Source organism: Podarcis gaigeae, assembly GCF_964106915.1.
Source record: "Podarcis gaigeae genome assembly, chromosome: 13".
NCBI lineage: Eukaryota > Metazoa > Chordata > Lepidosauria > Squamata > Lacertidae > Podarcis > Podarcis gaigeae.
The window spans coordinates 384,353-397,998 of record NC_139689.1 but is presented as its reverse complement, the minus strand read 5'-3'; the positions used below and the strand labels follow the sequence as shown (position 1 = coordinate 397,998).

General features: G+C 48.6%; 3 protein-coding genes across 11 annotated transcripts in view; all 3 read left to right on the top strand.

The window, feature by feature from the left end:
• Positions 1-3,573, top strand: part of LOC310828809 (uncharacterized protein) — a 23,345-nt gene extending 19,772 nt beyond the window's left edge. For 6 of the 8 annotated variants that reach the window (XM_083706694.1, XM_083706697.1, XM_083706696.1 and 3 more), the window contains 2 exons: positions 433-559; positions 1,750-3,573. In XM_083706694.1, the coding sequence (XP_083562820.1) occupies positions 433-559; positions 1,750-3,164 (1,542 nt within the window). In that variant the 3' untranslated portion in view covers positions 3,165-3,573. The remainder of the gene's footprint in view (positions 1-432; positions 560-1,749) is intronic. The other 2 variants (XM_083706701.1, XM_083706699.1) reach the window with 1 other exon arrangement.
• LOC310828825 (uncharacterized protein) overlaps positions 1-13,646 on the top strand; it is a 26,188-nt gene extending 12,542 nt beyond the window's left edge. Inside the window, exons 1-4 of one of the 2 annotated variants that reach the window (XM_083706734.1) lie at positions 9,333-9,408; positions 9,631-9,713; positions 10,011-10,137; positions 11,465-13,646. In XM_083706734.1, coding sequence (XP_083562860.1) covers positions 9,348-9,408; positions 9,631-9,713; positions 10,011-10,137; positions 11,465-13,215 — 2,022 coding nt within the window. In that variant the 5' untranslated portion in view covers positions 9,333-9,347 and the 3' untranslated portion in view covers positions 13,216-13,646. Of the gene's footprint in view, positions 1-9,332; positions 9,409-9,630; positions 9,714-9,890; positions 10,138-11,464 lie in introns of those variants that run through there. The other variant, XM_083706735.1, reaches the window with a different exon arrangement.
• On the top strand, positions 6,883-9,251 carry LOC310830619 (zinc finger and SCAN domain-containing protein 31-like; the record flags this gene model as incomplete). The annotated part of the gene is made up of 2 exons (XM_083710416.1): positions 6,883-6,975; positions 8,710-9,251. The coding sequence occupies exon 2, from the start codon at positions 8,778-8,780 to the stop codon at positions 9,249-9,251; it is 474 nt and encodes a 157-aa protein (XP_083566542.1). The 5' UTR covers positions 6,883-6,975; positions 8,710-8,777.

Below are 13,646 nucleotides of genomic sequence, written 5' to 3'. Positions count from 1 at the left end.
TCTGAGACGGAACAAATCTCTCCCTTCCTCATTGCTTCTGGGGGCAAATGAACCCCCTGTTGACTTCTGTCAAAGCTGCCCTTAACAAAGTCTGAAAATGCCATTAATGAAGGTTTAGGCACTGAGGATAAAGAGTAACCCCTTCACCTTAACTCTGAATGTCGCTTGTATTATTCATTATAAATTGTCTTTGGGACATCTGGAGAGTCTTTCCATCCCAGAACAACACACAGGGAGAGGAGAGAGGGATTCTTCCATTTGGTAAACAGACAAATTGATCTGAATAAAACAACGTGGTGTTCATTAAAATAAGCACCAATAATCCAAATGTGCAACAGACCAACACGATTAGAACAACCCAGGCAGGAAGCAAAAGAGCAACATGCAGGAAATAATCTTTATGCTGCCTAAGAGAAGGATATTTTATTTCAGAGCTCAGTTTCTTTTGAAGATGTCGCTGTTTGTTTCACGGCTGAGGAGTGGGCGTTGCTGGATCCTGCCCAGAGAGCTCTGCATAAGGAAGTCATGGAGGAGACTTGGAGGACCATGATCTCTCTGGGTAAAGTTCCCTCTTGGGTCATCATCTCTGTTTTGGAATTCAATAGATATTTCTCTGGGACAAACCTCCCATATTTGGATGGATCCCAACGTTGCCACCTAGAGCACCTGGGATTCTCACACCCCCACAGCTCACCTTGCATGGAGGGCTGGGGACTATTTTTTCTCCGCTTCTCTCTTTTTGCACAGGGATCAGGATGTGGAAGGGCTTTCTGCATGTTTTGAACCAATCAGTTGTTCCATATCCAGTTCTAACTGTAGCTTCTGGCTTAGGAACAGCTTTCTTTCTTTCTTTCTTTCTTTCTTTCTTTCTTTCTTTCTTTCTTTCTTCCTTCCTTCCTTCCTTCCTTCCTTCCTTCCTTCCTTCCTTCCTTCCTCCCTCCCTCCCTCCCTCCCTCCCTCCCTCCCTTCCTTCCTTCCTTCCTTCCTTTTTACATTTCTAAATCTGTGGACTTTTCTTCATCTACTGCTGTCTCAGGTTTTTCCCCCAACAGATTGTGTCCATTCTCTCACCTGCAGTCTCTCTCAAACCTCTCCAGCCATTCTGCACATTTTGTCCATTAGCTGCTGGTTATGACATATCAAAAATCTAAAGGCTTCATTGTTATCTTTGCTATGATTTACTAATTATGATCTATTAGTTCTGCTCCCTTGACCATCTCCGCTTCTCTGCACTTATAAAAAGTTACTGTCGGTTTTCAGTCCATTCTGCATAGGAAAAACAAACAGAGAAAGGGTATTTATCAACAGTGTAGTTTTGAAGTTAAAGGCAAAGTCTCAGAACTATATATTCATTTTAATCTTTTGAAATCACCAGTAATTAGTTTTGAGCTTTTTTGAGATGTTTTCCAGACCCATTTAGAATTCTGTCATTACCCAGCAGTTTAATTCTCTCCTGCACGCTAGGTAATTGGTAGACAGAGAATCCAATTCATATTCATATATACCTCTTGCCTTGCAGATGAAGTTGGTTCGATGACTGAGCCAAATAATTTCATCCCTGAAAAGAATAGGCTTTGTGAATCTGAATTTCCCATAAATATGTCAGTGAATGTCAGTCAGCAAAGGCAGTGAACTCTGCAGTAAGACTTCCTTCAGATCTTCCCTTATCACAAAAGTTCATTTGCATTATTCAAAAACTGGGAACTCCTTTCTTTCTTAGGCTCTGATGTGTTCCTTTCTTTGTTGCAGGTGGTGATGAATTAGAAATTAAGAACAAGGGACAACACAACAAAATCCACACAGTGGAGAAGCCATATCAAGATTTGGAGTGTGGGGAGAACTTCAGTCAGGGCTCAAATGCCACGTCCCATCAAAGAAATCCTATTGGGAAGAAACCCTTTCAGTGTTCGCAATGTGGAAAGAGCTTCAATCACAGCTCACATTTCAAAGACCATCAAAGAATTCATTCAGGGGAGAAACCATATAAGTGCTTGAAGTGTGGGAAGTCTTTTCCTACAAGCAAAAGCTTCCGTCGACATCAGAGGATTCACAGCAGAGAGAAACCGTACCAGTGCGTGGAATGTGGAAAGAGCTTCTCCAGGAAGGAGAGTCTCACTTCCCATCAAAGAATTCATACAGGAGAGAAACCATTTCAGTGCTTGGAATGCACAAAGTGCTTTACTACACAAAAATTATTTCATCAACATCAGAGAATTCACACTGGGGAGAAACCATTTCAATGCAAAGAGTGTGGAAAGAGCTTCAGATGGAGAGCCCATTTCACTTCCCACCAAAGAATCCATACAGGGGAGAAACTATTTCAGTGCCTGGAATGTGAGAAGTTCTTTACTACAAGAAGAGACTTGCAACAACATAAGAGAATTCACAGTGGGGAGAAACCATATCAGTGCTTGGAGTGTGGGAAGAGCTTCAGGCGGAACGACCATCTCACTTCCCACCAAAGAATTCACACAGGGGAGAAACCATTTCAGTGCTTAGAGTGTGGGAAGAACTTCAATCGGAGGTCATGTCTCACATCCCATCAAAGAATTCATACAGGGGAGAAACCATATAAGTGCTTGGAATGTGGGGAGTCTTTTCCTACAAGCAAACGCTTCCGTCGACATCAGAGTATTCACAGCGGAGAGAAACCGTACCAGTGCCTGGAATGTGGGAAGAGCTTCTCCAGGAAGGAGAGTCTCACTTCTCACCTCAGAATTCATACAGGGGAGAAGCCGTATCAGTGCCTGGAATGTGAGAAGTTCTTTACAACAAGAAGAGACTTGCATCAACACAAGAGAATTCACACTGGGGAGAAACCATATCAGTGCCTGGAATGTGGGAAGAGCTTCAGTCAGAGGGCCAATCTTCGTTCCCATCAAAGGGTTCATACGGGGGAGAAACCATATCAGTGCGTGGAATGTGGGAAGAGCTTCAGTCGGAGCTCAAGTCTCACTTCCCATACTAGAATTCACAGTGGGGAGAAACCATATCAGTGCTTGGAATGCAAGAAGAGGTTTATTACACGCACACACTTCCATCGACATCAGAAAATTCACACTGGGGAGAAACCATTTCAATGCCAAGAGTGTGAAAAGAGCTTCAGCCGCAGGTCTCATCTCACTTTCCACCAAAGGATTCATGCAACTGAGAATCCCGAATAGTGCTTGGAATGTGGAAAGAGCTTCACCTGGAATAAATATTTCACGTCCCATGAAGCATCTGGTGGGGGCTGGGGCCATTTCATCCATCTCAAGGCCTCCACCTGCACTCTCAAAGCATCCCCACCCATCCAGTTTGCATGTGACTAGAGGTGGGCGTGACCTCACCTGCCCAGGTAACAAAGAGTAGGACTGGTCAGCCACCTCTCTCTCTCTGACTACTTTCACCAAAGAAGCAACATCTGCTCAGCCTAAGATGCCCTCTTGGCTTGCAGCCAAGATAGGACAAAGGGACTGTCTCCTTATGGGATAGTTTCCAGGTGTACATTACTTTTCTAAGCTAAGTCTGCCTTCTGGGTTCCAATTGTGAACAGAATGTGAGTGAGTAAACTCTTTTTATACTTTTACAGAAGACTGTGTCGTGGTTTATCTTCTATGAGGGACTAAAGGGGACATTACAAATGAAACTTATGATAGAGGCTTTAGCGAGCCTGAGGAAATGCATCCACTGTTAGCTTAAAAAGGGGAATTTTACTCAGCTAAATTGTGGAATTTGTTAACACAAGTTGGAAAGGATGTAATCAAACAATATATCCTCTCCTGCACCCCTGAACATTCCCACACTAACTACCAGCTGGTTGCTCACCTCCCTTTCCTGGGCAAGGTTTTGGAGCGGGTGGTTGCGGACCAGATCCAGGGGCTCTTGGAGGAAACTGATTTTCTACATCCATTTCAGTCAGGGTTTAGGTCCAGTTTTGGCCCAGAAACTGTTTTGGTGGCCCTGGATGATGACTTCTCTCAAGAGAGAGAGACAGGGGAACATGTCCCTGTTAATTCCCCTCAACCTCTCAGCAGCTTTCGATACCTTCTGGAGCGGCTGTCCAAATTAGGGGTGGGTCATTCCCAGAGGGGGATGCTGGCAAATGCTTTTCAGACCTTGGCCCCTAGGAGTTGGCTGCTCTGCAGGAGACCGCGATAGCCATTGTCAGGACTGCCTCTAGGTCCCAGCTCACAGAGGACCAATGCCCGGTTGATGTAATGTACAAAAGTCTTTATTGAAGTTTAGTTTCCATTTCAAACCCCAGAGCGCGCAGCCCTACGTCTAGAATCTAGATCGGCGAAGTCCCCTCTGAGTCACTATCCCTTCCGCACCAGTTCAAGATCCTAGCCCGGCTCCACCTCCTGCGCTGTTCCTTCCTCCTCTGGGTCCTTCTGCCCCCTGGGGTTTCCTCCTTCCTGGACTCTTCTGATGCTGACCCCCCTGAATCTTGTCCTTCCTTCCGGCGGGCTTTAGGACCTGGCTCCCTATCCGGGGTCCCTGCTGTGCCGCTCGCCTGTACATTTGAACTTGGCGCGCGCGCCCAGCCAGTAACCTTCCTCCTGACCGTTTCCCCGCTCTCCGATGTGGGCATGGTCAAACCTGACTCATCTCCTCTCTCTGGTGGTGAGAACACTGGTCCCGATTCCTGGGACTCCCCCTCCCTACTGCGCTCTGGTGGGGAAGCTGGTCCTGATTTCCAACTGCTGCTCAGGGAGTCCCCGCTGGCCCCTTCCTCCTGGGGTTTTCCCCCTGGAGCCCCCCTTGCCCTGGCCATCAGCGCTCCCTTCTGTGAATCTTCCGATTCGCTGGAGAGGCTCATGGAATGACTCTGGCCCCTGTCACTGCCTCCACCCCACTCGGATTCCTCCTCCTCACTCTCCATTTGCTCCCCCTCCTGTGTCTCTGCTCCTGAACCCCTGACAGCCATCAACTAGGATGGCTTTAAAAGAGGATGAGAGACCTTCATGGAGTGGAGGGATGTGGCTGCCCCCTTCTAGCCAGGCTGGTTCTGCTCTGCCTTCCCGGCTGGAGGCAGCCATGCTTCTGAACCTCAGTTGCTGGAAACCCCAGGAGGGGAGAAGAGGGCTCTTGTCTGAGGACCTCTCTTGTGGGTTTGCCATAATGGGCATCTGGTTGGCCACTGTGAGGGCAGGAGGCGGGGCCTGTGGGGTGGATCCAGCGGCTGCTGGACTCTTCCGATTTCTCCACATTGGAGTTTAGTGTGGATTTGAAGCTCCTCCTCTCTTGCCTCAAGATAAATATAAAGGAAGGAGGGGCGGTGTGTGTGAATGGAGAGAACGTCTCCCCGCTTCTCTCCTCATCCTAGACTGTGCGGGGAGGGTCATAAATCGAAGGGCACTCAAAGGGACCCCAAGATGTGGGAGATGACCCCCGAGGGCTGAAGCCCAGGGCTGGGCTGGCTCCCTCCGCCACCCATCCACTTGGCACACACATGCGCGCCCACTCCCTCCCACGCAAACACGTGCGCCGGTGGGCTTCTGCTCAACCAGAGGCGCTTCTTTTCTGGCCAAGCCTCCCTCTCCACACAAACACATTTCCCGCGTGTCCGGGGGCGCGCGCTCTCCCCGCATCCTCCTCCAGTTCCCTTTCCGTCCGGCCATCTCTATTGATGCTGCTGCTGCCGCGCCCACCTCGAAGCTGGACCAGCTGCTCCGGCAATAATGGATACTTTTGTTTATAGAGATATTTGTGGGTATATTTCTAGCCGATTTTGCGCCCCCCAACGTGGCAGCGGCCCACCTCGCCACCCCCTGGCTCCGGCCCTGCCTGCTGCTCCGGGCGCGCGCCTGGCTGCGGCTGAAGCCCGCGCTGCGCAGGCACCTTGCTCGCCATCCCGCCTCGCCTTGCCCTCCGCCGGCGCGCCTTCGCCCGGGCAGGAGCCGGTGCAGCCGCCCGGGAGGCGAATGGAGGCAGGGAGGGAAGGTGGGGTCCCGGTCAGGGGGGAAGAAGGGGAAAGGACGGAGGGCGCGAGGGCGAGATAAAGGCAGGAAGCCCCGCGGGAGAGGGCGGCGGAGCCCCAGGGGGACGCTGCGCCTGAGTCCCCGCAGCGCGGAACTGGACGCCCCAGAAGCCGCCAGCTGCATCACACTGTGAACTCAGGTTGAGCTCCTGGTCCACCAAGACACCTCGATCTTTTTCACATGCACTGCTATGTCCCCCATCCTATATTTGTGCATCTGGTTCTTCCTGCCTAAGTGCAGAATCTGACCTTTTTCCTTATGGAAATTCATTTTGTCAGCTTGCCCCCAGTTCTCCAATCTGTAATGGTCATCCTGAATCCCGATTCTGTCCTTTGTGCCTTCCCTCCCAGTTTGGTGTCATCTGCAAACTGGATGAGCATCCCCTCAATTCCTCCATCCAAGATGTTTATGGACAGATGGAGCCACACCAGGCCCCGGACAGAGCCCTGCAGCCCCCCCTGGTCACCCATCTATGGCGTAACCTCATGGGGGGTACAGTCGCCTCTCCTCATGAAGGGAGTTTGAGGAGTTGGAAAAGGGTCAGAAAAGGGCTGCCAAAATGATCCAGGCAGACTTGGCTATGAAGAAAGGTTGCAGCCTCTGGGGCTCTTTAGACTTCAGAGCAGTGGTTCCCAATTAGCTAATTACTGAGCCCCCCCCCCCCCCATTTTCAAAAGCCAAGCCTGGCCTAGAGAAAGTGGATGGAGAGTTGCATCTCCTGACAGCGGAACTCAAAGACATCCGAGGAGTCGGGATGTTGGAAGATTCAGGCAAGGCAGAGTTCACTTGCGGAACTCCCGGCACAGGACACCGGAGGGAGAGTGGAGCTGGGGGCGCTGGCTTGCCAAGGGTTAAATGGGATTGAGCTGGATTCCTAGAGAGGAGAAGGGGTGGGTGGGGGGGAGAAGCTCTCTCTCCCAAGCCCCTCCCTCTCCCGCCTGCCTAAAAGGGAGGAGGGGCCTTTGTCTCTCTCTTCTGCACGTGCTGCATCCTGGGCGCCTCCGGGAAGCCGGTGAGTCTCTGCAGTGGGGAGAAGAGGGGGGTCCCCGGGATGCAGGGGGGAGCAGGGGGACCCCCAAGTCAAGGGACAGAGGCTCCTGCCCCCCTCTCTGCAAAGCCCGGGTGGGGGCGAGGGCACAAGATCCCTTTGGATCCCTTCCCGGAGGGAAGAAAAGGGCCTGCGAAGAAGCCCCTTCAGACCCAGGAATCAAGACGTCGTCGTGGGAAAGAAAGATTTGTACGGAAAATAGATGCAAATAATAATAGGGGAGCGTGCGCCATGCAATCAATTGAGACTGCTGGAAGAGGGCAGGGGCAGAGAAGAGAAGGCGCTTCTTGGTGCCCTGCAGAGTCAAGCCTGCGGAACTCCCTGCCCCAGGAGACGAGGCTGGGACCAGGGCAGGGAGGAGGAGGAGGAGAGGCTCTGTTTGGCTTCTTGTCTCCCCAGAGATGCTTCTGAATCCCAGTTGCTGGAAGGGAGCGCAGGGGGAGAGAGGGGCTCTTGCGCCCCAGTCCTGCTGGTGTTCCGATATTTGGGGTACCAAATGTGAGCCCCTTGAATTGGGCCAGGAAAATTGGAGAGTTTGAGAGGGGAATTAGATGTGTTCTCTAGGTTGTGGGGCTTCAGTGAGGAGGGCCCCCCCCATGGATGCCCCCTGGAGCTCCTTGGAGAAAAGGGGGAGATAGAAAGACAACGAATCCAGAGAGCATTTGGGCAGCTCCGCCTAGAGGGCACTGCCATGGCCTCATGGGGTCCTGAGCGTGGAGGACCCTGGCCTGGTCCTCTCTCTCAAAGCTGGAAAGGGATCCTGCTAGTCACTGAGGTGACCTGAGTGCCCCCCGGGGAGTAGGTTGGATCTAGGAGAAGCCCCAGACAGAGCTGGCTGTGTGGAGGTCAAGCTACGTCACAGTATTTTTATTATTATTATTTTCATTACCCACTCTTCGCCGTAAGATCCCAGAGCAGCGGATGACTTTAAAACACAATAATAAAACTCAATACAGTGGTGCCCCGCAAGACGAATGCCTCGCAAAGAGTTTTCCGTCATTTGAGGTGCTACGCAAGATGAATTTCCCTATGGGCTTGCTTCGCAAGACGAAAACGTCTTGCGAGTTCTTGCAAGTTTTTTTCCTCCCCCCCCCTTTTCTAAGCCATTTAGCCGCTAAGCCGCTAATAGCACTAATTCGCTAAGTCGCTAATAGGGGTGCTTCGCAAGACGAAAAAACCGCTAGACGAAGAGACTCGCGGAACGAATTAATTTCGTCTTGTGAGGCACCACTGTATTGCACTTGCTTCTTAGTGCTGTCCTTTAGTCTGTCCCACATGAACTTTGGCCTCACCCATTTGGCCCTCAAGGGCTTGGCCAGATCAGGATCTGACCCTCAGAACAGAGAAAAACGGATCCCACCCCAAGAGTCTGTCTGGAGGACATTGGAGATGCAGAGTGCTGATTTCATTCCTGGGCTGAAAACACTGAAAAGTGGGAGCCACCAGGCTGATTCATCTCACAGAAATCTCTTCCATTGCCTCCACTTTTGGCCTGGTCAGTTTCCCCCTAGGAGGGCGAGAGGATTTCTTCTTCTTCTCCTTCCTTCTTCCTTCCTTCTTCAATAAAGCTCAGAGTCTGACATGTGGTGCAGTCCAGTCCTGGTTCCTAGCAAGACTCATCCACACTTGCTCAGAGAACCTTTCTATTCTCCTGACAGCGGGTCAGTTTTATAACAGAACAATATATTTCCTTTGCAGTATTTGCCAGCACCTCTAAATCAGACAGGCAGAACCTGGCCAAAGAAAAACTGGATTCCTTCCTAAAGATGGATGAGGAAGACTCAGCTGGCCCTGGAGCAGGAAGAGGCCATGCTATGGAAACTGGGAGCAGTGGGGGATTCTGGGAAAGCTCCATGCAGGAGATCCTGGGTGAGGAGGACACCGTTCGCTCAGATGTGCAGAGCCAGCAGTTCAGGCAGTTCTGCTCCCAGGAGGCCAAAGGACCACGAGAGGTTTGCAGCCAACTCTACCGCTTTGACCATCAATGGATGAAGCCAGAAAAGCACACGAAAGCTGAGATGCTGGACCTGGTGATCTTGGAGCAGTTCCTGGCTGTCCTTCCAGCGGAGATGGAGAGCTGGGTGAGGGAATGCGGAGCAGAGACCAGTTCCCAGGCGGTGGCCCTGGCCGAAGGTTTCCTCCTGAGTCAGGCAGAGGAGAGGAAGCAGGTGAGAGAGACTTTCCTCTGGATCCTCCCAAGGGGCTCCAAGGAGGGAGAAGATCCTAATAAACTCTCCTAGTTGCTCATCCTTTCCCCTTCTCTAACCCTTCTCCCCATTCTCTGTTTTGAATCCTTGTTTCTCTTTCAGGAAAATTCTGCAGATCTGTCTGCAGAAATGGGTCCTGATTCCTTTGGGGCAGAGAGGACTTCGTTGGACACCAGAGAGAGGCTGCTGGGTAAGGAGAAAGGAGTTTTTCCTCTGTGTGGTCACATTCTGGCAATTCTCAAACTAATCTGCGGGTTCATTCAATATTTTGGGAAGACACTTGGGGCCAAGAACCCAAAGGAGAGATATATTTTAGCATAACTAAAATATGAAATGGGGACAAACTCCCAAATGCACCCCTGAGAGAAGCATCCTGCACTCCTGTCTCCCCACTTCCCTTTGTCTCTCGCAGGTGAAAGAAGGATGCCGGCAAGACCTCCTCCTCCATCTCTTCATCCTGGTGGAGGGGAAGCAGCCGCTGAGGAACCGGATCAGGTGTGGGGAAGGAGCCTTGGGGGGAGGAAGGATGGTTGGGGGAGACAGGGGATTCTGAGACTTGCATAGACATATTTATCCGAATAAAACAATGTGGAGTTTCACCCATTTTCACTAAGATTCATACTCATCATTAAAATACACTATGAAAGAACTCCATTAAAGCATTAAAATAAGAAACAATAATCTAAATGTGCAGCAGACCAATCCAATTAAGACAACCCAGGCAGGAAGCAAAAGAGCAACATGCAGGAAATAATCTTTATGCTGCCTAAGAGAAGGATATTTTTCTTTCAGAGCTCAGTTTCTTTTGAAGATGTCGCTGTTTGTTTCACGGCTGAGGAGTGGGCGTTGCTGGATCCTGCCCAGAGAGCTCTGCATAAGGAAGTCATGGAGGAGACTTGGAGGACCATGATCTCTCTGGGTAAAGTTCCCTCTTGGGTCATCATCTCTGTTTTGGAATTCAATAGATATTTCTCTGGGACAAACCTCCCATATTTGGATGGATCCCAACGTTGCCACCTAGAGCGCCAGGGATTCTCACACCCCCACAGCTCACCTTGCATGGAGGGCTGGGGACTATTTTTTCTGTGAATATTTGTCCTCCACTTCTGCCTTTTTCCACAGGGATCAGGATGTGGATGGGCTTTCTGAGTGTTCAGGGAAGTCGGTTCTGCCAGGTTTTTGTTTGTGGGGATTTTTTGGTGGAGCAAAAAGTCTTTCTCCAAATTGATTTCCAATAGATGGGAGGTTTTTTCTGCCTATGTATTAATTTCCAGATCAGTCTTTGCCACCTCCAACCGTCCATAAATCTCTTCTGGCTTCGGAACAGCTTCCTTCCTTCCTCCCTTCCTCCCTTCCTTCCTCCCTTCCTCCCTTCCTCCCTCCCTTCCTCCCTTCCTCCCTTCCTCCCTTCCTTCCTCCCTTCCTTCCTCCCTTCCTCCCTTCCTCCCTCCCTCCCTTCCTTCCTTCCTTCCTTTTTACATTTCTAAATCTGTGGACTTTTCTTCATCTACTGCTGTCTCAGGTTTTTCCCCAATGGATTGTGTCCATTCTCTCACCTGCAGTCTCTCTCAAACTTCTCCAGCCATTCTGCACATTTTGTCCATTAGCTGCTGGTTATGGCATATCAAAAATCAAAAGGCTTCATTGTTATCTTTGCTATGATTTACTAATTATGATTTATTAGTTCTCCTTCTTTGATCTTCTCTGCTTCTCTGCACTTATAAAAATTTACCATCTGTTTTCGGTTCGTTCCACACAGGTAAAACAAAGAAAGGAGATTTACGAACAGTGTAGCTTATAAGTTAATAAAGGCAAACTTTCAGAATAATATATTTGTTTTAATCTTTTGAAATGACCAGTAATTAGTTTTGAGCTTTTTGATACAATTTCAAGACCCATTTAGAATTCTGTCATTACCCAGCAGTTTAATTCTCCCCTGGACGCTAGGTAATTGGTAGACAGAGAATCCAATTCATATTCAAATAGACTTCTGACCTTGCAGGTGGAGTTGGTTTGATGATTGAGCCAAAGAAATTTCATCCCAAACAAGAACAGGCTTTTGGAATCTGAATTTCCCATAAATATGTCAGTTTATCTCAGTCAGCAAAGGCAGTGAACTCTGCTGTAAGACTTCCCATCTAACTCCCTTCAGATCTTCATCGATCACAAGTGTTCATTAACATTATTCAAAAACTGGGAACTCCATTTCTTTCTTAGGCTCTGACCTGTTCCTCTTTTCATTGCAGTTGGTGATGAATTAGAAATTAAGAACAAGGGACAACACGACAAAATCCACACAGTGGAGAAGCCATATCAAGATTTGGAACATGGAGAGAACTTCAGTCAGAGCTCCCATGCCACTTCCCATCAAAGAAATCCTATTGGGAAGAAACCCTTTCAGTGCTTGGAATGTGGAAAGAGCTTCAATCACAGTTCACATCTCAAAGCCCATCAAAGAATACATACGGGGGAGAAGCCATATCAGTGCTTGGAATGTGGGAAGAGCTTCAGTCGGAAGAATAGTCTTACTTCCCATCTAAATATTCATACTGGGGAGAAACCATATCAGTGCTTAGAATGCACAAAGTGCTTTGCTGCAAGAAAAAAATTATGGCGACATAAGAGAATTCACACTGGGGAGAAACCATATCAGTGCTTGGAGTGTGGGAAGAGCTTCAGTTGGAAGCATAGGCTTACTTCCCATCAAATAATTCATACAGGGGAGAAACCATTTCAGTGCATGGAATGTGGGAAGAGCTTCAGGAAGAGGACCTATCTCACTTCCCATCAAAGAATTCACACAGGGGAGAAACCATTTCAGTGTCTTGAATGTGAGAAGTTCTTTAGTACAAGAAGAGACTTGCATCAACACAAGAGTATTCACAGTGGGGAGAAACCATTTCTGTGCTTGGAATGCGGGAAGAGCTTCAGTCAGAGGGCCAATCTCCGTTCCCATCAAAGAATACATACAGGGGAGAAACCATTTCAGTGCCCGGAATGTGAAAAGTTCTTTAGTACAAGAAGAAACTTACATCAACATAAGAGAATTCACACTGGGGAGAAACCATATCAGTGCTTGGAGTGTCTGAAGAGCTTTAGGAAGTGGACCTATCTCACTTCCCATCGAATAATTCATACAGGGGAGAAACCATTTCAGTGTGTGGAATGCAATAAGTTCTTTACTACAAGAAGAGACTTAAATCAACACAAGAGAATTCACACTGGAGAGAAACCATATCAGTGCTTGGAGTGTGGGAAGAGCTTCAGGCGGAGCTCATGTCTCACTTCACATCAAAGAATTCATACAGGGGAGAAACCATATAAGTGCTTGGACTGTGGGGAGTCTTTTCCCACAAGCAAATACTTCCGTCAACATCAGAGTATTCACAGTGGAGAGAAACCGTACCAGTGTGTGGAATGTGGGAAGACTTTCTTCAGGAAGGAGAGTCTCACTTCTCACCTCAGAATTCATACAGGGGAGAAACCATTTCAGTGCCTGGAATGTGAGAAGTGCTTTACTACACAAAAAGCCTTCCATCGACATCAGAGAATTCATAAGGGAGAGAAACCATTTGAATGCCAAGAGTGTGGAAAGAGCTTTAGTGACAGGTCCCATCTCACTTCCCACCAAAGAATTCATACAGGGGAGAAACCATACCAGTGTGTGGAATGTGGGAAGAACTTCTCCAGGACGGACAGTCTTACTTCCCACCAAAAAATTCATACGGGGGAGAAACTATATCACTGCTTGGACTGCACAAAGTGCTTTACTACACGATATGGGTTCCATCGACATCAGAGAATTCACACTGGGGAGAAACCATTTCAATGCCAAGAGTGTGGAAAGAGCTTCAGATGGAGCACCCATTTCACTTCCCACCAAAGAATTCATACAGGGGAGAAGCCACATGAGTGCTTGGAATGTGGGAAGAGCTTCGGTCGGAGAGACCACCTTACTTCCCACCAAAGAATTCATATGACGGATAAACCTGAATAGTGCTTGGAATGCGGAAAGAGCTTCAGCTGGAAGGAAATCTCACTTCCCATGAAAAACTCACAGTGGGGAAAATCCTGGAGTTATAGAATAGTAGCTTTGGGAGGGATTCTTAGGGTCATCTAGTCTGACCAATGCAATGCATCTTGATGATTAGTCAGAATCTTCTTTCTTGTTATGTTCTTGTGGGGTTACATGGTTCTTCACCTCCTTTACAATCGTGAGAATAACCCTGTACAGAATAATCAGGTTCCTTGTCTGTTTAGATGTTTAGCTTGAATGAGACATAGTGCACCCCAGAGAAAGAACACAAATAAGCAATGAGACAACCAATGCATATTGGAATTTCTATATAACATTGCTTTATTGATTAAGAAACTTAACACATAACAAGACAAGGGAACATGCACTCAGACACACGCGCAATCACACAC